The sequence below is a fragment of the Uloborus diversus genome, chromosome 2 (genome assembly GCF_026930045.1).
Source record: "Uloborus diversus isolate 005 chromosome 2, Udiv.v.3.1, whole genome shotgun sequence".
Lineage (NCBI taxonomy): Eukaryota > Metazoa > Arthropoda > Arachnida > Araneae > Uloboridae > Uloborus > Uloborus diversus.
Window position 1 is genome coordinate 106,499,679 of NC_072732.1, and position 25,767 is coordinate 106,525,445.

Here is a 25,767-nt window from a genome sequence, read left to right on the forward strand (position 1 = left end):
GCTGAAAGTTGCATGTCTCGTTTGAGATTTCAATCTTTTTGCATCCTGCAAGTATTTCAATTATTTGTAATGTTGGGTGGTTTTTTACTATATGCTACCTTATGTCTGCTTATTTTATTCATCATTTCAATAATATTTTTATTTCTTTAATTTATTTTAGAAAAAATGCAAAAGCCAATCAAAAAATGACTTAGCACCAACAGTCTCGAATTTTATTGTAACTTGGCATGGTTACTTTTTTTGAAGTATTTAAGAAAGTGTAAAAATATGGTGAATCTCAAATGCTTTAGGCTTTACGGCCTGCTAAAAGTTTTAGGATTTCATGATTAAATCAGGCACTGCAAGTTGTTCTTTTGATTCCAAAATCGTTTTAGGAAGTTTTTAAAAGCAAATTTTGGGTTCCAATGCAAGGAAAAGAATAACCAATCATAGTAAAAATTGAAAATAAATATACATATATATTTATTTTCAATTCTTTACTATGAGAAGTATGTTCTACCTCATAAAAATTTTTTTAAGATTTTTCTCTCTGTTGTAAATTTTTATTTTACGAACAGACCTAATTGTAAAATCTATGTTCTCACTTGTTTAACACTATAAACTCAAATGTTTTTAATGAAAAAATATATTTTCTCTAAAAAAAATATGAAAAGTTGTCACTATTGTGTGATGCAGCAAAGGCTCCAACCCTTTGTTTAAGGAATCAGGGGTTAGAAATTGTTGCCTCTTTTTCAAAATTTAGATTTATTTAGGAATAAATGCTCTTGCAAGAAATGGTACAATGCAGCAAATTGTACCAAATTATTACTTATAATTTAAATTCGTATTACCTTCAAAACTGATAAGTTAATCTTTTGAATTTTTGAATATCCTGGCTTCCGGGTTCTTTTTTGATGCGGTGATTTCCTCCTTTTTGCTGTCTGACCACTCTCATCCCTATAATAGACTACCAACAACAAAATTAAAATCAATCCCTGTCTTTGTGGCAATTATTTTCACCTATTTCTATTTTTGTCTTTCATCTATTGCATTATAATAGAAAAATGTATTCGTTTTCAGGTGGGTTCGGCATTTGGACAACAAGGTAATCGCATATCCAGAACTAGATTAAATTCTGGTCGAAATGTGCAACGTTTTGATGGTAGTCATGATACTGCTGCTAGATCACCTGATGACATGGATACTGAGAAAAGAAAGCCAGCATTTATACCTTACCCTGATTCTCAACAATTATTTGTAGGAAATCTTACTCATTCAATTACAGAAGAAGATCTAAAAATGCATTTCACTCAATTTGGAAAAGTTCTCGACATGAGGATCAACACAAAGCAAACACAAAAACTTGGAGGAGGCAAAGTACCTGTAAGTTTTAATTAAATTGTTAAAATATTAAATTTTCGATTGTTAAGGGTCTTTTGATTGGAGTGGGTAGATGTTGGCAGCATGTGTTGGGGGAGGGGAGGCATTTTGCTCTGGTGGTGTCTGTCTAATCTATTGTTTATTATCACTGGTGCCAAAACACCATGGCAAGTTACAGGATTGAGCATCATGTCCAAGTAATAAAACTTAATCATCAAATGAGTTAGATGCGGATGTATATGGGACGAAGCCAACTCACATGAGAGTCACCAGGAGGTGCTGTTAGATTGAATTTGGGGCTGGCACTGACATTAATCCCTACTTTTTCCTAATTAACTAGGGTGGCAACAGATCAGGGAAAAGTCGGGAACTTTACTAATCAGGGAATTTCGAAAAAATAACAATAAATCAGGGAAAATTGATCTTATGAAGATTTTTTTTTTTTTTTACAAAATTAAGTATCTTAATTCCCTACGCATTTTTCTCAAATTATCGGTTGAAAAAAAAGGGAAATTAATGAGGTGCGATTATACACTGCCGCATATTTGTTCATCTTTTTTCCTGTTAGGTTGTTTATTTTACCTAGCTTGAAATTTCCTTTCACTCTTTCAATGCAATGTAAAATAAACAACCATATAGGCAAAGAGGAAGCCTTCATTAATGCCTTAGCAGACTTGCCAACTTTTACGGATCATCCGTAAAATTTACGGATGTCACTTAAACTTTACGGGCTTACGGATAGACCCCCGATTTTTACGGTTTTTAGCTTCGGTTTGCTTAGAAACAATTTTCAATCAAATCATAAAAATTCTCCAAAAAAAAAAAAAAAAAAACTTTCATATTCGCTTGAAAAGTAGCCAAATTAAGCGTTCCGCTCGCCCAACCCAGCGACTAGCCATTTTGCATCGTCTTTTCTTCAGAGCATTTATGCGGCTGCAGTGTTGCCAGATTGCGCAAATTCACCCAACAGGTAATTTTTTTCTCTCTAGCTGGCGGCAAAGGAAGCCGTTTCAATCACTCTCTGGAAGCATCTGGCAACCCTAGCCACTCCCATCGTTGTTTCTGTGAGCTCATTGGTCGACTCCAGGGCTGTTTTGTTCCGTGGGTAAAGAACGAGGCTGTGCTGAACGAGCTCTGAAACACGAGGTGTTTGTGGTTGTTTGGTATCGCGTTTTACAAATGGAGTCGCAAAAAGTGAAAAAAAGTTAATTTCAAGTGTATAAAGAATCATATACTGCTGAATTTCCGTGCATAAAGAAATCGTCTAAGAAAGGGGAAAAATATGTTTATTGCGAGATTTGTGTGAGTGACTTTTTAATTTCGCACGGTGGTCGTAATGATATGTATCGCCATGTGACAGGAGGGGTCCACTTAAAAAATGTAGAAGCTGCTGAGAAGAGCCAAAAGTTAAATAATTTTTTCAAGCCTCCTAATAATGAACTGGAAAATGTGATGCGTGCAGAGCTGCTTTTTACGTCTTTTTTGGTCGAACATAACGTTCTGTTGAGTGCCGCGAGTCATGCTGGACCACTTTTTCGGAAGATGTTTCCGAAGAATTCAATTGCGAAGCGCTATGGGTGCGGCAGAACTAAAACAACAGCCATTGTCCATGAAATGGCTAAAGATTGCTCTTCGTCAGTTGTAAAAAAGTTACAAACGCAAGCATTTTCGGCAGCATGTGACGGTAGCAACGACGCGGATCATAAGTTGTATCCAGTAGTAGTCAATTTTTTTAACGAGGATCTTGGACGTATTGAAAGCACTTTACTAGCAGTACCCAACCTGGATGGACCTGCCACAGGTGAAAATATAAGTTCACTCATTTTAAATTTGTTTCTAAAACATGAAATTCCATTTCAGAACTGTATAGCTTTTGGTGCAGATAATGCATATGTAATGCAAGGCAAGAAAATTGGTGTCATTTCATTTTTGGCTAAAGAAAATGAAAACATCATATCTATAGGATGCTGCTGCCATTTGATCCACATTGCATCAGAAAAAGCAGCTTCTACTCTTCCTGTAAAGGTGGAGGACATTCTAATAGATGTGTTCTACTATTTGAAGAAGAGTGCGAATAGCAAAGATTCACTGAAGCGATTTCAATTGTTGTATGGGAAAGAAGCCCAAAAGATTTTGAAGCATGTCTCTACCCGCTGGTTGTCTCTAGGTGTAAGTCTAACCAGAGTGGTAGATCAGTGGGAGCCATTGACAAGTTTTTTTAGAGCTGAAGTTAGTGATTGTAATTTGCCTTCATCTCCTCTGTCTTTTTATAAAATTCCAAAAGTAGACACAAATATAAATCCAGAAGATAAGTCAAGTCATGATCCTCTACCTGTAAAAAAAACAGAAGTTAAATCTTCAACAAAAGTTAAGCTTTCTTCAAGTAAACAGGGTGAAAATATAAACAAGAAAAAGAAGAGTTTGAACACTAATGTGATACAAAGCAAAAGGCGTAAAGTTGAATCATGCTCAGTTTTAACTAAAGAAGAAAGAATGTTTATGTTTTTCTCTTCAAACATAAATAAAAGTTACTGCCTTTTCCTTTTAAGTATCATTCCAACTTTTGAGAAAACAAATGTTGTTCTACAGTCAGCTTCTCCTCAAATTCATAGATTGAGAGCACTTTTACTGGATTTGCTAAAAGAACTTTTATCAAAATTTGTCAAGCCTTCCGAAGTTAAAGGAAAACAGCTTACAGAAGTTAACTTTCATTTACCTTCTGCTCATAAGGCCCGTGAAGATTTAATCATTGGAAATGCTACTTCAGACATAATTTCAAAATGTTCAGAAGAAGAAAAAGATTTATTTTATGCTGCAGTTATTAAATTTTTCATAACTGCCTGTGAGTATATAATTAAAAAATTTCCTTTGGAAAACGAAGTGTTAAGGCATGCTGAAGTTGCTGATTTGAAAATTATTGAAAATTCTAGCTTTGCTAGCATTAAATTTTTTGTTGATATGTTTCCTAATCTTTTGAAAGCCAGTGGGAAGACAAGGGTTGAAGAATTAGATGATCTGCAAAAACAGTTTTGCCAGCTGCAATTGGAAGATTTATCTAGAATAACTGTTCCAGATAAACCACTTGATGTGCAATGGGTTGAGGTGAGACAGATCAAAGGTGTTGATGGAATTTTGAAGTATGATAAATTAGCAAGCATTGTTCTCTCTATTCTGCTTATTCCTCATTCAAATGCAGAATGTGAGAGAATTTTTAGTTTAGTGAGGAAGAACAGAACTGAATCAAGAGCTGCATTATCCAATAAAACTTTGGAAAGCTTGCTCATATTAAAAACAAGGCAGTCTAAAATGTGCCACGAACAAGTCTTTGAAAATAGTTTTTTAATTAAAGCAAAAAAAGCCACTGCTGCTTCATTGAATTCAGCTGAAACTTCTTCACATGCTGAAGTTGCTGATTGTGAATAATTTTTTTTTATAATGGACCTTTTTATCTTGTAAATAGTAATATGTACCTTGTAAATAGCTTTTTTTAAAATTTGAAGTACCTATCATCTAACGTCATTTATTTTATGAAAGTTTGCACAGTACAGTAACTTGAATATGTGATTTCAATATTTTTGCATTGTTTGTTGGACTTTAACTTGGAACAAATTTTTTCTTCCAACTTTGACTCTTCAGAGGTTAAAAAAATAAATATCTTTTAAGGCAGTGAAACTGAGTAAGTTACTATTATATGTATCTAACAGATTGTTCTATTGGCAAAATTATATGAATATTCATTTTTAACTCTGAATTAAAATTTGTATATTTTCCATGAAATAAGGTTAAATTTAAAATTTAAATTGCATTTCTTAGCGTCATTATAATACTGCAATTACTTAATAAATTATCATGTTCATTATTATTATGCATAATCTAATGTTAAATTACGTCGATTGATTTGTCTCTAAATGCTTCGCAAAAAGTTTTACTGATGCCAGTTTTGAAAAGTTGGCAAGTCTGCCTTAGCTCCTTTGCCTTTATTCCATTGTCTCGAAGTGATTAGCGTACTGTAATCATGATTTCAAAAAGAAATCTTTGATTTTTGAATTAATACTGATAAAAGCTTAAAAGTTATTAATCTGATTGCTAAAATTGAACTTTCAAATCAAAAACTTTTTTTTTGCCGTTATACTATTTGCTGTCGCCACAGATTATAAAGGTCTTCTTTTCTGCAGACTTAAATGTTTCTTTTATTTTATAACTAAGTTGTATTCTTTTATGTATTTTCAAATTAACTAATTGATTTTTTTTTTAAGTTTGTTAAAAAAGCAATCTAAGGTTTTTTGTTACATAAATCATTTGAAATAGAGTTAACTTGTGTACTTAAGTAAATATCTTTATTTTTTTAATTGTTAAAATGCTGTATTCATTCATTAAAACCTACATTCTTGATTAGAGTAAAGCTCCTTATGACTGGATGTCAAAAGGTTTCATCTGTTTTGCATAAATATGTCAATTAGTTATATAAGAATAACTACGTTACTTCTATTCTTTCACTATTACTTGTTATTCTTGCAACAATTATTATACTGTTTGAAAATTAAGTTCGAAATAATTTTAATTACTCTTTAGTTCTACCATAAATACACATATGTTTTTAAGAGTGATTTTAATAGTTTCTTAAAATTCTTATGCTAAGTGGTTTCTGGAAATAGTTTTTTTTTTTTTTTAATTTTCTATAATCTTTCCATGTAGAAAAATTTAATATACTATTTTGTAGAAGGTTTTTTTCCCCCAAAAAAATTGACTTTGTTTTTTTTACCATTTTGTAAAAAAAAAGTAGCATTGTTTTCAAATATATCTTTAGTTCAACAACTTTACACAACTTAAAATGTTTAAAATACTGCATTTTATACAAACATATAATGGATTACAAGTAGAGCAAAAAAAGGAAACCATTATCATTGGTAACATAAATCAGGGAAATTTGGTGGACTTAATCAGGGAAAAGTCAGGGAACTTTTTTTCACTGTTCCTGTCGCCACCTAGTTGACTTTAATGAAACCATCCAGACATGTTCAAGCAGGACAACACTATGTGCCACACAGCAGACGCTTCAATGCACGTTCTGCATGATCAATTTTAGAGTGGTTATGTCTTGCAGAAGGGATATGAATTAACCACCGAGATCATGCAATAAGAGCCCAATATTTCCTTCGGACACAATTTTATGCAAATAAGATGCAACTGAGCCCTTAAAGCCAACATAACCCCAGGCTATCACTCAAATTCAGCTGAGTCTATGCCGCAGAGTGATCGAAAAATGGATCACTGAGATTTGTGCATCAGTGTACATTTGAACAATGTTTTATTCTGTACATAGTGGCATGAATGGGCCTTTTAAATATAAAAAAGGAATTGCCTTAATAACCCTCACACAGCTTGTTTTATTCCATTTCATCATCTAACCGCTCTTACTGAAAGACCCTTTATTAACTACAGTCATATTTTCTTGATACTGAATTGCTAATTTTTTTTTTTTTTTTTATAGAACTTTGGCTTTATAGTTTTTGATGATCCAGAATCTGTGCAAAAAGTTCTTGAAGCAAGAGTATGTATTTTTAATTTTTTGATGTTCCACACATTTGTGAATTTTCTTACCTTTTTGCATTTTGTTTATTTATTTCGTGCTGTAAGTAAAATCCTCATTTTATAATGTAACTAGTGTTCACTCTAAAGGAAAAAAGGGCAGGGTGGTGGTCTTTTAAAGGGGGGTCATTCCATGTCAGTTCAACCACACCCCAACACCCACCATCTCAGACTTCAATGAAACTTTGTATACTTCTTCTTTTCATAGTCCTAAGTAATCTCCTAAAGTATTTCTTCTCTATTAAAAATAGTTTTTATTTTTTGACCCTTCAAAGTTTTGCGATTTTGCGTTAGTTGTCATTAACAGTTCTCTGAGAATGAACAGCAGCTGTTAGGAAAAAAAAAAATTATTTCTCAATAACTAAAGATAAAAAAATTTTGAAAATTTTTATATTATATATTAAGATTTCAAGTATTTCAGAAAAAAATATGTCAAAATTCTAAATTGTATTTAGTAATTTAAAAAAATTAACAAACTGAAAAATTAAAAAAAAAATTTCAACAAAAAAATGATAGTCAAAATTTTAAAATTTTGGCATGAGGGTCTAAATTAAAATCATTTATATATATTTTTTAATGATCATTAACATGTGTGCTAACATATAAAATGAAAATCTTTAGGGGACTTTGAGTGATTCTGCCCCCCTGCTCTGCCCCCGTTTTGATAAATGAAAAAAAGTTGATTGCAATATTACAAACTAAGATAATATTCGCATTAAAGAAAATTTAAATATTGAAATACATTGGTGTTTGAACTTAAATGTAAACATTTAAATATTCTCAAGTTTTTTTTAATTGAAAATAATTAATTAAATTAATTAATAATAAACAATAAAAATAAGATAATATCGCGAAATTCGAAATTTTCCTACAACAGTTTATGCATACTAAAAATTATTGTTAAACTTAGGGCGACATAGAAATTAAAACTTATCTAATTCTTAATTATAATTAGGCAATTTATCCAAAGTATTAAAAATCCTATAAATACCAGCTCAGAGCTTTTTAACTTGTTTTATTAATCTAATGCAATATCAAACTGAAACTTGGATTTGTTTATCTCTGGTCCAATGGAATAACCCAGAAAAGTTTTGGTTTAACATAGCAATTTATTGGGCATGAGTTTAAAATGGTTACCACTGGCCAAAATGTTTACAATTAAGGCTTTGCAACAATCTCATTTGACCCTAAAAGTATGTTTTGTTATCTTGAGTGTTTCTATGACCATAAATGGATCCTAATAACCTGGCATTTGTACAAATGACAGGTATTTTTATTTTACATTTCACTAGTAATTTTTTTAGATGTTTTGTTTTCTTTTTAATATATTTGTCTGTCACCTCCCTAAATTTATGGTTGCTTTACTAGCTCCCATAAAGGAACAGCTGGTATTAGATGACAGCTGATCAGCAAGCTGTATGGTTTACATTTATAGTTAGTTGCTTATATTATGACTGTGAGATTGTTAACTACTTTTTATTTAAAAGACCCTTTCTTTTTCTTCATACCTCTTTCAACTGCTGCATTAGTTTATCAAGGGCAGTATGTTCTTTTAAGCCACTTTTTATTTTGTACAAATGATTTATAAACCTTATATATATTCCAGTTTAAATACAGTGAAACTTCAGTAACTGGACACACACTGATAATCCCGGTAACTCAACATTTATTTTTCTTAGGGTTGGCCTAATGCTAGCTTCAATGGCCGAAAACCTTTCTAACTTGACACACATTTTGCTAGAACCCCTATAGGTCAACATCCAATTGCTATTTTAATTCAATTCATTCTTTCATATTGACCTTTTCTCAAAATTTTAGAAAAGCTCTTTTAGAGAATTCTATCTCTTATCCAGGGGAGTCGGCAACCACTCTGTGCTGTTAGTGCAATTCTGATAGGGTAGGATAAAAGTGTGTAGAGAAAGAAGGCACCATTACTTGTTTTCTAAACAAGTGTGAGCAGGACTTGATATCTTTAGCAGACCTGACTAACAAGAAGCTTTTATTTCCTTTCAACAATTATATATTTATTCCTCACAAGATATTCAAATCTATTATTGATTTTATTATGTTTTTTCAAAGAAAGAAAACAAAAAGAATAGAAAATTCATTTACTGGAATTAATTTTCATAATGTGAATGTTAAGCATTAATAAGTATAAGTCATACAGGCAGAAAATTTTTAGGAATTAAAATTTTAGAACCCCAGTAAGTTGAGGAAAAATTGCGAGTTATGTCATTAAGCTGTGGGGGGGGGGAGGTCTGGACGAAAAAAAAATTCCATTCAAATAATGTTTTCCAATTGTCATAAAAAAATATCAAAATCCATTGAATACGAGAGGTGCATAAATACTAATTTATTCCTTCATTTGCTATGAGGCGAAAGGGAAAGATAATTTCCTTTATTTAGAACATATTATTACTAAACAATCAGGCCATTGATTTTTAAGGGGTGTTAAATGTAATTTCAAGAAGTTAAAAGGATGAACTTGTTGTTGCACAGCAGTAAAACTATAATGGGAAAACAGTTCCAAGATAGCAATTTTTCTCAAACATAAGGGGGGCTGAGGTCCTGAAAGCACTAGAAACTGCATGATTATGAATTGGTGTTAAGACTTTACTTTTGTTTCAAGTTGTCTGAACTAAAATGCAGTTATCCGTATGCAGATATTGTTGTCTGCAACTTTTGAATTTCATAATATCTTGTTTTCAGAATGTCTATATTTTAAACAACTTTTAACTATTTCAGACAAAAAAAAGCTTGAATATTAAATTAATATTTTTGAGTTCAATATTTAACACACTTAATATTTAAATTTTTTAAATAATTGCTGGGTACTCTTGTTTCAAAGACATGGAAGAGCTTTTCTCTATGATGCTTTCGTTGTTTCTAGGGGGGAGGGGACAGAATCCCTAAAAGACCCATAACTTTTTTCATAGGAAAAGTTAGGGCACATACTCATGATCACTTTTTCTTTAAATCGTGATTTTTAAAACTGACCCTGATGTTAAAAATTCAAAATTCGGACAATGATTTTTTGAAAAAAAAGAAAAAATAAATAAAAAATTTGAATTTTGACATCTTGAATTCAAATTATGTTTTTCGCAATCACAAGTGTGTGTGTATGTAGGCGTGTGTGTTTGTGTGTAGGGGTATGTGTATGTGTGTGTAGGCATGTGTGTTTGTCTGTGTGCTGGCATAAGTGTGTGGGTAGTTGTGTATATGAATGTGTGTATGTGTGTGTGGGGGGTGTATGTGTGTGTAGGCATATGTGTTTGTATCAGTGTGCAGGCATGAATGTGTGGGTAGTTGTATGTATGTGTGCGTGCGTGTGTGTATCTGCGTATGTATGCGCGTGTGTGTAGGACATGGATGCAACCTGGAGACTGCTTTTGCTATAGGAGCAGCATCGTGAGGAGCCGGTCGACGATGACAGGGTGCAGAGGGTGGTGGTGGGAAAATAAAAAGATAGGACATCAAAACAGTCAAATGAGAACAAAACTAGTACGTTGTGGTCATCACGAAACTTTCTTCTATATTTTTCCTTTTTCTGATCCCTCCCCATGCTTGACGAGGAAGCAATATTCCTACCAAAAACAAAATTACACATGCAAAAACTTGACGACCATCCCAATGTCTGAATTATTGTAAAAACAAAACAAAGAGCGAAAATTGAAAGTTACTTTAAAAGCCTTTATTAGCAAACATAAGATGGCAACCGTTAAAAATTTTAAATCATTGAGATAATATTTCCGATCATTTCCATACAATTAAAATCACGAGAAATACGCAGACGACAATCTATTACGATTTATCTTTCTTATTGTTGCATTAATAAAGCTATTTTTATTCGCAAAAAAAAAATCAACACCTCTTGGAGCGATTGGAGTCAAAATTGAACCAAAGCCTGTTTATGTATGGATTCACATATATTCCAAATTTCCACCAGAACGTAGCATTACTTCTTGAGATAGGGCACTCACAGTAGAAAAAAAGAACGGGTGATTGCGCTACCCCCCTTTTTAGCTGTTGACACCAAAATAAAATCAGCTCTTATACCCACTAAGGGCTACTTGTCAAAAAATTTTTGTTTGATTCCGTTCGTTATTTCTTGAGATACAGCAGTCACAATCGACGACAAAAAACGTTCTATAACTCAACCCCCTGTTTGAGCTATTGACACCAAAATTGAATCAGCACCTGCTCCTGTTAAGGGCAACATATGGACCAAATTTTGTTTGATTCCGCCAGTTACTTCCTGAGGAATAGCAAGCACGCGTAACTCTAAAAACGTCCCATTGCTCCACCCCCCTTGGAGGAATTCGCGCCAAAAACCAATGGGCACAAGTTCACATAGGGGCACATATGTGTACCAAATTTCGTTCAATTTCATGCGGTAGTTTTTTGCTGTAGAGCGGCCACAAAAAACTGGTCACACACAGACGTGACACACACATACACACACACAGACATTTTCCAAAAATTGTCGAAATGGAATCGGCACACCTCAAAACGTTCGAATCCGTCAAAATTCGAAATTCGAAAATTTGCACGAATCCAATACTTTCTTCTATGTATTAGATATAGAAGAAAGTAAAAAAGAAAAAATAATAATTTGAATTTTGACATCTTGAATTCAAATTATGTTTTTCGCAATCACAAGTGTGTGTATGTACGCGTGTGTGTTTGTGTGTGGGGGTATGTGTGTTTGTGTGTAGGGGTATGTGTATGTGTGTGTAGGCATGTGTGTTTGTGTGCAGGCATAAATGTGTGGGTAGTTGTATGCCTGTGTGTATGTGTTTGTGTGTGTGTGTAGCTGCGTATGTATGCGCGTGTGTGTAGGATATGGATGCAACCTGGAGACGGCTTTCGCTAGAGGAGCAGCATCGTGAGGAGCCGGTCGACGGTGACAGGGTGCGGAGGGTGGCGGTGGGAAAATAAAAAGATAGGACATCAAAACAGTCAAATGAGAACAATAAGCAATCGTGATTGCTCAAAAAATTAATTTGAATTTTGACATCTTGAATTCAAATTATGTTTTTCGCAATCACAAGTGTGTGTATGTAGGCGTGTGTGTTTGTGTGTGGGGTGTGTGTGTTTGTGTGTGGGGGTTTGTGTAGGGGTATGTGTATGTGTGTGTAGGTGTATGTGGGCATGTGTGTTGTCTGTGTGATGGCATAAGTGTGGGTAGTTGTGTATATGAACGTGTGTAGGCATATGTGTTTGTGTCAGTGTGCAGGTATGAATGTGTGGGTAGTTGTGTGTGTGTGTTTGTGTGTATGTGCGTGCATGCGTGTGTGTGTGTAGCTGGGTATGTATGCGCGTGTGTGTACAGGGTGGCGACAGATCAGGGAAATCAGGGAGATCAGGGAAAAGTCAGGAAACTTTATTTATCAGGGAAATATCAGGGAATTTTGACAAAATAACAAAAAATCAGGGAAAATTGATTTTATGAAGAAATTTTTTTTTTTTTTTTTGCTTTACAAAATTAAGTACCTTAATTCCCTATGCATTTTCCGCCAATTATCTGTTCAAAAAAAGTAAAATGAATGAGGTGCGATTATACACTGTCGCATATTTGTGCATCTTTTTTCCTCAACGTTAAAGTATTGAATCTTACTTTAACGTTACCACAGGATGAACTTCTTAAGATTGCTTCTGTGTCTGTTAGGTTGTTTATTTTACCTAGCTTGAAATTTCCTTTTACGCTTTCAATGCTACGTAAACTAAACAACCATACAGGCAAAGAGGAAGCCTTCATTAATGCCTTAGCTCCGTTGCCGTTATTCCATCGACTCGAAGTAATTAAGTACTATAATCACGATTTCAAAAAGAAATCTTTGGTGATTTTTGAATTAATACTATAAAAGCTTAAGTTATTACTTCTTTGGGTTTTTAATTTAATTGCTAAAATAGAACTTTCAATTAAAAAACTTTGTTTTTTGCCGTTATACTATTTGTTGTCACCGCAGATTATAAAGGTTTTCTTTTCTTCAGACTTAAGTAATTTTTTAATTTTATAACCAAGTTGTATTCTTTTATATATTTTGATATTAACTAATTGCTTTTTTTTTCTTGCATTCAAAGTTGTTTGTTACCAAAGCAATCTAAGATTTTTTTTCGTTACATACTGAAATCATTTGAAATAGAGTTAACTTGTGTGATTAAGTAAATATCTTTATTTTTTCATTGTTAAAATGCTGTGTTCATTCATTAAAATCTATGTTCTTTAATTAGAGAAGAGCTCCCTCTGAATGGATGTCAAATGGTTTCATCTGTTTTGCATAAATATGTCAATTAGTTATTTAAGAATGACTATATTACTTCTATTCTTTCACTATTACTTGTTATTCTTGCAACAATTATTATACTGTTTGAAAACTTAGTTCAAAATATTTTCAATTACTTTTTAGTTCTATCATAAATACACATATGTTTTTAAGAATAATTTTAATAGTTTCTTAAAATTCTTATGCTAAGTGGTTTCTGGAAGTAAAGTATTTTTTTTTTAAATTTCCTATAATCTTTCCATGTAGAAAAATTTAATGTACTGTTTTGTAGGTTTTGTTCCACCCCCTCCCCCCCCCCCAAAAAAAATTGACTTGATACTTTTTTTAACCATTTTATTAAAAAAGTAGCATTTTTTTAAAATATATCTTTAGTTCAACAACTTTACACAACTTAAAACGTTTAAAATACTGCATTTTATACAAACATACAATGGATTTCAAGTAGAGCAAAGAAAGAAAACAATTATCATTGGTAACGTAAATCAGGGAAGTTTGGTGAACTTAATCAGGGAAAAGTCAGGGAACTTTTTTTCACAGTTCCTGTCGCCACCCTGGTGTAGGACATGGATGCAACCTGGAGACGGCTTTCGCTATAGGAGCAGCATCGTGAGGAGCCGGTCGACGGTGACAGGGTGCGGAGGGTGGCGGTGGGAAAATAAAAAGATAGGACATCAAAACAGTCAAATGAGAACAATAAGCAATCGTGATTGCTCAAAAAATCAAAATGTTTAACTTTGATTTTTTAAAAATGTTTAGTATAAATTAAGATTATAATATTTTTTATAAAAATATTCAAAGTCTTACCATTTTTTATGAAAATTTTCAAGAAGGTAATATTAGTTGCTGAAAAACATTTTTTCTCATTAACAACAGCTCAGTTAAGTGTCTTTGAAAATGACAAAAAAAAAATTCAAAATTGAAAAATTTCAAAAGTCTACAAATTTAAATTACATTGAGATTGAAACAAAAGAAACTAAGGGGTTGCTTTTAACCACAAAATAAGGAAATATACTTACTAAGTTTCATCAAAATCCGAGATGGTAGGTGTTAAAATCTCATTTTTGCGGTTGATTTGACTTATTTTAAACTATTTCAAATAAAATAGAAAATTAAATGTATTTTTTTTTTTTTAATATTTGAGTTTTATATTCAACACACTGTATATTTCAATTTTTATCATGACTGTTGACAATTCTGTTTTTAAGAATATGAAAGAGATTGTATTATGTTTTACGCTTTTTTTCCAGAATGTAAAGAGGGGGGGGGGGGACAGAATCCCGTAAAGTCCCCTAATGTTTTTCATTGGATAAGTTAGAGTACATATTCATGATCATTTTTTTAAAAAATCATTTTTAAAACTGACCCTCTTGTTGAAATTCAGATTTTTGCCAACACCTTTTTTAAAAAAAAAATTCAAATTTTTCAATTTTCTAATTTTTTAAAAAAATTTTGTGCAAACTAAGATGTTAAAGATATTTTTTATCAACATGTTCAAAGTCTTTCTATTTTGTGTAAAAATTTTCAAAAAGATTATAGCATTAGCTACCAAGAAATAATTTTTTTTCGTAAACAACATCATCTCAGTTTGAATGTCTCGAAAATGACATAAAATGTAAAATCGCCAAATTCCAAAAGGCTATAAAATCAAAACGCATTGATACTGAAAGAAAAAAAAATTAGAGAGTTGCTTGTAACCATAAAGGGATGAAGTATACAAAGTTTGATCAAATTCTAAGACAGTGGGTGTTAAAATCCCATTTTTGTGGTTGATTTGACGTGGAATGATCCAGGGGCAGTTTTTTTTATAAAAAGGTGCATTTCAACGCGGTGCCCCCCCCCCCCCCCCCACTAAAGAGCAATGATGTGCCCTCTTGAAGTGCTAAACCCCCCCCCCCCCCAAAAAAAAAAAGATAACAATTTAAAATATCTTGCAAAAAGTCAAAGTGTGGGCTGCACCATGATCCTCCCCCCCCCCCCCTTCCCCAATGGCCAGCTCTGACTTCAGAATTAAATATTGTGATTTATCTAGAAAAGGCACTTGATTTTAGAACAGGATTTGCTTGACCCCCCCCCTCTCCCCTCCCCCCCCCCCCTCAATGCCAGCATTTTTTTCCCCACTCCTAAAGAACATTTAGCCAATGCTGAAATTTGGCTTTAGGGGCTTAGTTTTTCAACTTCCTTTTGAGTTGCAATTTTCACTATCTATTCCATAAGAGTAAACACTCAAGGCATTTCAAAATCCTTTGAATTGCAGTGTGAGAACAGTATTTAATTACAGTATTTAATTCCTACCAAAAAAACTTCCTAGTATTTTGCATTATACCATGAAGTATTTTAGTCAAGGTGATGTAAATTAATCAAGATGATATTTTATAAATATTTCAAACACAAACATTCAATGAAAATACTATGTGCTCATTTCCTTAAATTTAATACTTTTGCAAAAAATCAATGATTATCAATTAGCAAATATTGATTAAAATCCTATTTGCAATTATTAATAGACAAGAATAAATGCAAAAATAATTTTTCTTTACTAATAATAAAGCTGAAAGTCTCTCTGTCTGGATCTCTGTGACGCGCATAGCGCCTAGACCGTTCGGCCGATTTTCATGAAATTTGGCACAAAGTTAGTTTGTAGCATGGGAAGTGCACCTCGAGGCAATTTTTTGAAAATTCGACGTGGATTTTTTCTATTCCAATTTTAAGAACAAAATTATTATAAGATGGACAAGTAAATTACGAAATTATCATAACGTAGACACAAGCCAATTGGCGAGATACTAGATTATCATGATGTAGAACTGTAACATGGGTACAAGCCAATTGGCAAGAAAATTCACCATACATTATTTATTAATATACAGGCGAACCTTTTAATTTTTCTTTTATGGGCAAAGCCGTGCGGGTACCACTAGTAGTACATGAAATACACTGCCAGCTCAGTCAATTCCAGCCGAGGACTGCAGTTTCGTGCTTATTAGCACTCATCAGCCCGGCATAAAAACCACTAGTAGTATTTAAAATGAAAAATAAAATAAGCTAATTCCGGTCGCACGTGTTTAAAACACACCCCAATTGCTAAAATAATTTAAATATTTACAAGATGCAACGGACTGAAATCTCAAACACTGGAAGTAATTTTTCGCGAAGCACGTGTTTTATGTTCGCATGTTTCCCAAAAATAGTTTTATAATTTATTGAAATAAAACATAATATAAGCTAATCTTGGGTAGCATGTGTTAAAACAACTTCCGGTTGGCAAATATATTAAAAATATTTACAAGATGCAAAAGGATTGAAATCTCAACGATGAGAAGCGAGTTCCTGCGAAATGCAAGATCAATGTTGGCATGGCTTCAAAAGTAAAGTATTTTTTTGAAATAAAACATAAAATAAGCTAATGTTGAGCATGCGTTAAAATAATTTCCGACTGTCAAAAATATCAAAATGTTTACAAGATGCAAAAGGATTGACATGTCAAGGGCGGTGAAAGATTTTTCGCGATGCATATGTTAAATATATCGACACATATTAAGAAAATGGCATTGATGAAATGTTTTTTTTTAATGTGCACAACTCGACGAATGCCAAAGGAATTCATGCTCTAGATCAGCTTTCAAATTTTTTTCAATCACTTGAAAATAGTGATGTGGATCGAGTAAATACCCAACGGGTAGGTAAATATTTTTTGTGTATTTACCCAAGGCCTGGGTAAATACCCAAAAACTGGGTATTTTACAAAAATTGCAAAAAAAAGTGAATGGGATTTTTTTTAAAAATCTAAATGTGATATAATTGGTAAAACTGATAGATACATATATGTATTACACAGTTTATAATATTTTTTTATTGAAAGACTTGATGAAATCATGAAAGAAACATATGGTGAACCAAAGAATCTTTCTTTTCAATGTCATAATTGGAGAAGTATAAGCAATTCATTATGAACTTCAGGATTTCAAAATCACAATCTAGGTTAGTCATATCCAAAATGAAAAAAAAAGAAGCATGAGGGATGTTTGGAAGAATAAACTGAGAAGTTATTAAGACTATCGTGTTATTTATTTTATTGATATTTAAGTGATAACATGGAAAATATAGAAACAGTTTTCACATTAATAAGCAAAAAAAAGCAAAATATTCTTTTCTGTTGCCTTGCTCATTTGCATTTGCTCCCCTGTAGGGTGGGATGGTAAATATTTTTTTGGGTATTTTTCCGAAGGCAGGGTAAATCCCTTAATAATTGCGCATTTTGCAAAAAATTTTAGGTGGTATTAAAAAGTGACTATTTTCTTTTTTAAACATAAATCCTAAAATAAAAGATTACAAATTTTAAATGTTTATGTATATTATGTGTGTATATATATGTGTGTGTGTGATACAGAATACACCTGAACAATTGAACTAAGTTTGGAGGAAATTTCTGCATTAGATATAGGTAAATAAATAGTAATAATAAATTGAGCGACATTTCGTTACATTTTGATGTCATGCAGGGACATATTACTGCGTTATAAAAGTCTAGGACCTTAAAAAATTGATGTTTGCTTTTTTTTGTAACCAGTTAATCTTTTTACTTTTTGTAGAATGGCTTTTTATGTCTGAAATTTGGCTATTGACATTGATCAGGCATATCCAACACATTTAATGTGAATATCATATTAGATTGCTAAGCTGTTTCACACAATAATTCTTTAAATATGTGATCAAAATACAATTTTTGGGCAAAAATTTATTGTTTTGTATATTGTTGGTTGTATACAGAAAAGTATTTTATTTGAATATAAATTTTTGAAATAAATACCCGGGTATTTACCCATTTTGGGTATTTACCTGGGTATATACCCTGGGTATTTACCCCTAAAAATAAATACCCGGGTATTTTACATCACTACTTGAAAATGAACTTTTTCCCTTGTCCCTTTTCAAGGTTTTTCAAGAGCAAACAAGCCCTGCTTCTGCTCTAGTTTTCAGTAAAAAAAGAAAAAGAACAGCCTGAAACATCATTAATCATATTTTTTCTACAAGCATCTTATTCTTTTTCTCCCCAACTCTTTTAATTTACTTTTGACAAAGAGCACGTGTTGTTAGTGTTCACACTCTGACTTTTTCCAACAAGTGCCCCTTCTATATTTCCCAGGGACCGCGTTAAGCATTCGCCAATGCGATAAAATCGTAAATTCGGCGGAAAATATTCAAAGTTGGCGAATTTATTGACGAACAGAAATTTCTCCAAAATATACAGAAGAAAAAAAATCTCCCTTCAAATGTCAATCTATATAAAAATTAGGTCCATTCACAAAATTTGACCCCTAAAAACGGACCCTTCGCAAAATTCCGACCCCTAAAAATGAACCTTTCACAAAACTCCCAGACTAGCAATCACTGAAAGTTGTTTTATCCTCAGACCACTCCAAGCAGAATGAGGTGCACGCACGCGCGTTAGAATCGGATCGGTGGAAGGATGACGTTTGCCTCTCGCTGATCGGATATCGAGTGCGCAGCTTTGCTACTGAGTAGAAATTGTTGGCGGATGCTTTGTTTAATGGCGCGTTAGTTTCATTGTGTTCGATGTCTGAAACATCAGAGTAAGATAGGAATGCTTTACTTTACTAAAAGGTGCTTTACTTTACTTTATTAAAAGCTTTTTTTTCTACTCTCAAATATTTTTAAGAATGATAAATATGTTGTTTTTAGCCATTTTTCCTTTGAAAAATTACATATGATTTGTGGAAAAACTGTACTTAATTTGCATTTTTTTTCTCACTAAATTCCTAAAAATGGACAAATTCCTGGATATACTCGTCCTTATCCTCGAAAAATTGTCAAAAATTAAATTATACTTCACTCTGATTAAATATTTCTGCAGACAAAAATACATTAAAATGAGTAAAAGTAAGTCTTGAACTAAGACTTTGGAAATTTGGCTAACACTTTAAAAATTTGGCTAATTTACTAGCGAACAATTTGAAATCCTTAGCGAGATCCCTGTTTCCTGGAACAGGCACCCTTGATCCTAAAGTAGAAAATACTATGAAGTATTCAAAACCCTCCTTCTCGCATTGTTGATTCTCAGAAGAAACAAGGCTTGAATGAAATAATCCCTCCCTCCTTGCAGATGACGGGACTGCTTCTACACACCCTTTTAAACCCCCCAGGAAGAACATTCTTTTGAAGTGTGATAAGCGTGTCTGAATGCTGAGAATCTCATCCACTCTCTTTGCCTAGGTGTTTGCTTCTTTTATTTATGGCGTCATTTTCAGGGTGAAATTCTGGGGACAATGACAATACATGGATATTTTTATGGCCGATCGCTGGACAAATGAAATGAAAAAGGACAGGGAGCTGGGCCTTTCAAAAACTACCTAGTGGGAACATTAATGTAACATGGCTGCCAACTTTTCCATAAGTTTTATGGATTTTCATGTCCTTTTCCGGTTATGAGCAAAATCTTCCAGACTCTTTATGTTTTGTAGGGAAAGAATTGTATCGCCAATTTCAGCTTTAACGATACTTTTGCAAAATGCGGCACCGCGTTTTAGGCTAAGTAGCGAAGGAGAGGTTGCTGTAGGAAAATCGCACGAGAAGGCGTGAGGCAGGATTATGATGTCACTTAGTGATACAGCGCATGACTTCATCGGAATCCAATCGAAGTGAGCATCAAGGCGGGCAACTAAGGGAACAATTTCGGTGTCTTTTATCATTTTCTCGTTCGCTCAATTCGTGCTGTTTTTGCTTCGTTCTGTTTTTTAAATGAGTCAATGTTGTTTCAAATATTTTTAAGAAAGCAATACATGTAATTTTTTCCAAACAAAAATATTTTCAATTGATATGAAGTTCATAACTAATTTCATGTTGTTAAATGTAAAGAGGGTAGATGCCCTGTTTGATTTAATTTTGCGTTAAAATCTTCCGGATTTTTTTCTCGGAGGTTGGCAGGTATGATGTAATAAGTCAGACCCTTAGATTTCAATAATAAAATAACTTCTTAAATCATTAAATATTACTCATTGCTTTTTTTATATATATATAAGTGTTGCAGCTCTGGAAAAGAAGTGAACATTATTTGATATTTATAAGTGAAAATTCATTTCACATTGATCATACAATTATGCTTAATCACCTATCTGAGAACAATTGAAATGCAGCTTATAATATTTAACTGGAAGTAGTTTTATAAGTTGCCAAATCTTATAATAAATTGCCATCTAATGAGCATATGCAGTGTAGAATTAATAGTATTAAATGTTCATATTTCTTCAAATTTTTTATTTCGAATTTCAGTATAATGGTTCTCTTGTATGCTGCCAATTTTTCTGAAAATTTAGTAAAGCAGGAGAGAAAACTGCGTGTTATGAGCGAAAAGCATGGGAACAAAATTTTAATTTTTTGGAAAAATGCTCATATGTTTGTGAATACAAGTAATACTTTCACAAAAAACTATATAACTATTATGCATTGTGAGTCTACTAATAGATGAAATTTACAGCTCATTCCCAACTGTTTACAATAAAGGATGATCAAAAAACCTTTTTGGTTCCCTCAATTGTTGCTGATCTTTTTTTGTCTTGCCTTTCCTTTAAAATCTGGTGCCCAACCTAGCGTTCATTCCTAGCCATAGGTCTGCACTCATATGATCTTGAATAAAGAACTGATTGCTGTAAACCTTCTGAGGTTGTGATTAATTTAAAATTTTAAAAAAAAACTTTAAATTTCTATGAGTTGAGCATTCGGCCAAACCATTTTTCATTACATACCTGTGTGTGACTTATCAATTTTCTAGAACACTGAAAATAAATTTGGTGTTGTCTGTTTCAAAATATTACTAGTCAGTATGTGAGGGTGTTCATTTAATTATTGTTTTTTTTTTCCTAGGTATGGTTTCTTAAGATGGTATTATCAATTTAAAGGAAAAGCTGTTTTATTTAGAGAGCAGTGTTTTGTTTGTTGAAATTCTTCCATAAATTACATAATAAACTGGTCGGTACACCATTATAGTTTGAGTATTTGTAGTATTACAAGACTTAATGGTTTTTATTTGTGTTAATTGGCACTCGTATTTCAACATTTTTAATGCTAAGTATCTGGCTTTAATACTATTATGACTTGGTTTCCTTCTCATCCAATGTGACCTGTCATTTCAATTTTACAGCCAATCTTCTTCAATGAGCATCGGTTGAATGTGGAGGAAAAGAAAAGGCCGAAGGATAACAGAATGATGTCTGGAGATAACAGGGTTGGCCCTCCGAGGGGTGGCCCATCACCTCGCGTTGGTGTTGGTGGCCGAGGTTCTCGTGGTGGTATCATGTCCCAAGGTACTGGAAGAGGAGACAACAGGGGTGGCATGCGTGGTAGTTACCCTCCTCGGCGTTAATATAACAACCGGATATCTTCGGTCATTATTAGTTTATACGATGTATGGTCTTTACTGATAACATGTCGGACTTCTGGTGCCTGGATAGAACATGCTCGCCAGTCATCTTGTTTCATTTTTGTTATATCAAGTTCAATTTCATTTGCTGGACTTGATTGAAATAAGAGCAACATGTGAATGAAAATGTAAATAGGCAAGTGCTTTAAGAATTTCCGTTTGCTTTACGAGTGTGACTTTATAAACCTTTTAATTTCTGCTTCAAGAAAAATCCAGCCTCCACAAGTTGCCAAACTAATGTTTGAGTGCATCTTGATACTAACTTGTATTTAGATACCAGTAAATCCAAAATGGTATGTTAATATGCGTGAAGCATGTTTCTCTTAGAGCTTTGTGGGTGCCACGAGGGGACTTAGCCGGCATCATTAACTTTCTTTTACTAGTTCGTCTTTTGTACTAAAATCACAGGAAGAAACCATTTGTGATAATATTTTGAAGAAATTGTCCATTGGTACAATTGTGATTTAACGGACATTAAAAACTGGTGCTCACAGTGATCTCATCTTTGTAAGATATTCATATTGTGTAAACATTAAAGCTGCTACTTAAAAAGAATAGCTTGCCTCTAAGCCTCTGAAATTCAAGCAAAAAACATAATTTAAGAAATCAAGTGAATTTCAAATGCCAAAAGTTGTAATCGTTTTACTACCTCACAAAAGCTTGAAAAAAAATCAATTGGTTTCTGATACCAATAATTCTATAATGCTTTAATTTTGTCTTTTATTTAAAATTTACATAAAATTATAATCTTTTTGATTTCATAAAAATTAAACTTTTTTTCAATAAATTAAGAATCTATAAAATTTGAACAAATTTTAAACCTTTTGGTAGCAGTTTTGCATTGCTTTAAGTGCTAATGATTTTAAAAGTTGTTTTGGTAACATTAATATTAAGTTGTTCTGGATACTATATTATTCATGTAAGTACCATAGAAAATTCAAACCAATATGAAATCTATGAGAAAATTAAATGTCTTCAAAAATATGTAAGAGCATTTTCTGTTAACTGTACTTAAGTGTTTAATGGTTCACTCCTTTTACGTATTGTTCTTGTAAAGGTGATGCAGTTTTAGATTTATGTTGTTTTGTTGTATGCTTTTTCATATCAATTTGAACTTTTTATTTAACAAAAATGGTAAGTTATAAAACGCCAGATATTCTAGTTCATTGTTTTAGCAATATCGACTCATATTGAATATGCATCCTTTTTTTAAATTTTATTGAAATTATTTCCATACATCCATATTTCACATGTAGTGTTCAAAGTTTTGAACTTTAAATTGATCTTTCGTAGTTTCCACAAGGTATCTGGCCTTCTATATTTTACAATTGGTATAAACTGTTACAAATTCATCATTCATTTGTGTTCATTGTTTTGGTGTGTGATCATCTTGTAGGTTGTGTAAGCACATTTTATAGCCATTTTACATATAAAAGAAAAAGTCTAGTCCCTACCTATTTATTTAAATGAGTTTTTGAATAGTGTTTTTCATTACAAGTGTGAAATTAAAAGTAGTTGACGTTTAACTAGATGCATCAATGTAATTAAAGCTTTAAAATGGGCAAGTTGATGCTAAGCATTATTTCATACCAAATCACTTGTGCTTACGAAAAAAAGATATTTTTTTACTTTTGTTTTCAAGAAAAATAAAGATGGCACTTTATTGAAATGGCATCAGATAATTTTCATCAATATTTTTAAAACACCAATAGTGCCGTTCTTAGTATGTGTGTACATTATTTGTATGCCAAACATTACAAGTGAACTGTATAGAAAATTTAAAAGTTTTTCTTCTTTTAAAAAAAGAATTTGTTTTAATTCTCAATGTTATGCTTGGCATTCAAATTTGTTAGCATTGTGATTACAATTAATCTTTATGAATGTTAAATTGGAAGCAAAGTAGCTAACCTTGTGTTTGTTTGATTCTAGTATTAAATTCAAAAGCAGTGTATGAAACTTTGCTTTTCTGAGTGTAAAAATGTAAATAGAAGTTTGTAATACTAATTTTTGGTTTATCTTTTTAACATTTGTTTTTATATGTGATAATTTGCATCTTTTTCTCTGGAAAGAAAATTAAAAAATTCTTCTATTGTTAAATATAAATGTAAATTTATTTATTTAGTATATTTATATTTTTAACTGAAAAAGGAATTGAAATGGTTGATAGTAGCTGGCACCAAAATGGATATATTGTTTTTTCTATTTTATTAAAAGTTAAAAATCTAAAAAGTATACTTATAAATTTGATTTATTTTTGAGCTTTTAATTTAAGTATACCATTTATATTCTTTGCTTTTTTAATGAAAAGCAAGTTAAGAAGAATTTGTTCTGTTTTTTTTTCTTACAAAAATAGTTTACATAATTGCCAAAGTGTGTAATCTTATTTTCTGTTTGTTTGTCAGTAAAATTGTTTTAAAGAATGAATTCTGCCTTTCCCTAAAAGAACTTATCCCTTCCCAAATACTTGTGTGGCAGCATTCATCAATCTGTTCATTCAAAATAAAAAAAAATAGTGATTTCTCTTATGTGTTATTTCTTATCACATAATTTCTTCTGCCTTTGGGAAAAACATACCAAATCCCGCTTTGATTTAAAAAAAAAAAAAAAAAAAATCCCTAAAATGCAAACCTTTTTTTTTACAAGATAGTATTGCTTTGTATTTCACAAAAATCGTAAAAATTCCTCTAGTTGGAAAAGATGATCAAAGACATTAATTGCCAAGATTTAAAACTCCGTAAATGTTGGGGTCCTTACTAAATATAAGAATATTCTAAATTTAACTTTGAAAATACAGTAGGCTCTCTGTTTAACGACGCTCTATTTAACAACTTTCTCTATTAAAAGACGGCTTTTCATGGCCCCAGATGGTCCACTATAGTGTTAAATGCATTCTATTTAATGACACTTTTTACTTAAGGACGAACTTTTGTGGTCCCTTAAAAGTCATTAAACAGAGAGCCCACTGTATATGCTGATGTGTCCTTATTTACAATTAGGACCCTTCAAATACACCCTTGTTTAACTGATGAAGTTAACTAAGCACCATATTGCCTAAATGAGAGCGCAAGTATTATAAAGGTATGTGCTTTTGCATAGCACCCAAAGACTAACATTTTGCAATGTCTGCAAGTGAACTTACTCAAAAGTGTTCAATGTTATGCCTAATCTGTAAAAATTGAAAAATAAACTGGACATACTGCATTATTTAGGACAAAACAGAGCTATTGAGCACAAGTTTGTCCAATTTAGCACTGGAAAATTCATTCTGCAGTCTTTCAGAGCAGATTGGTACAATGGTATAAAAAAATATTTCTGAATAAATTTCCTCACTAATATGCTTATTTTAAAAATAGATTTATTGCTTGACACAATTTTAAACTTATCTTGTTCAGTTTTTAATTTAGCATGATTCTTTTATTTTTATATATGTAGAACCACTTTAGCCATTTCGATCCATCACTCATTTTTAAAAAGCCTCTGAACGCTAAATATAAAATGAAAGTAGCAAAATCAACTTATGAAATCGTCGCCTCAAAGCATCAGTAAGATATCTAATCCCAGAAATAACACTTAGTTATCTTACTGTTGCTCTGAAACGACAAAATGTAATTACAGAAAAGAATGAACTTTAAATCCCTTGAGAAACTGCAATTGAATTAACTACAATGTGCTACTGAAAATCCCAATCTAACTCCTACTGTTGCCACTTGTTATGACTCATTTGCGTTTCACTCTTACTATGCATCTTCAACTAATTAATGACCATGTTTATAAATTGTATTATGAATTCCATACCTTTGAAAAATCGAAAAAAAGCAAAAATCAGTTATAAAAAGTTAAATTTTTATTTTCAAAAAATATAATCAAATGATTTATGGCTTCCTTTAATGTTTCCGATTCTTGCGAGAGTTTTTGAAATGAGAACTGGGTCTTGACTTACTCTCAGTTATCTTTACCGGGCTGGAACGTTCTATCACTTCACCAGTAAATGCCTAAAATGTGTAAACAATACATTATGATGAACTAAAAAGTAGTTTGTTTTAAATCACAATCAAGTACATTAGTATTAAGCGATTACTTCCAAAAGAGTAATAGAAT

General features: G+C 32.2%; 2 protein-coding genes across 4 annotated transcripts in view; one reads left to right on the forward strand and one right to left on the reverse strand.

The window, feature by feature from the left end:
- The window catches only part of LOC129235317 (ras GTPase-activating protein-binding protein 2-like), a 64,002-nt gene extending 39,813 nt beyond the window's left edge, over positions 1 to 24,189 (forward strand). The window contains exons 9-11 of the mRNA XM_054869052.1: positions 1,060 to 1,362; positions 6,851 to 6,910; positions 21,391 to 24,189. Of these exons, the coding sequence (XP_054725027.1) occupies positions 1,060 to 1,362; positions 6,851 to 6,910; positions 21,391 to 21,612 (585 nt within the window). The 3' untranslated portion in view covers positions 21,613 to 24,189. The remainder of the gene's footprint in view (positions 1 to 1,059; positions 1,363 to 6,850; positions 6,911 to 21,390) is intronic.
- A 1,302-nt stretch (positions 24,190 to 25,491) lies between these two features.
- LOC129217215 (unconventional prefoldin RPB5 interactor 1-like) overlaps positions 25,492 to 25,767 on the reverse strand; it is a 49,847-nt gene continuing 49,571 nt past the window's right edge. For all 3 annotated transcript variants that reach the window (XM_054851486.1, XM_054851487.1, XM_054851488.1), the window contains exon 13: positions 25,492 to 25,661. In XM_054851486.1, coding sequence (XP_054707461.1) covers positions 25,554 to 25,661 — 108 coding nt within the window. In that variant the 3' untranslated portion in view covers positions 25,492 to 25,553. The remainder of the gene's footprint in view (positions 25,662 to 25,767) is intronic.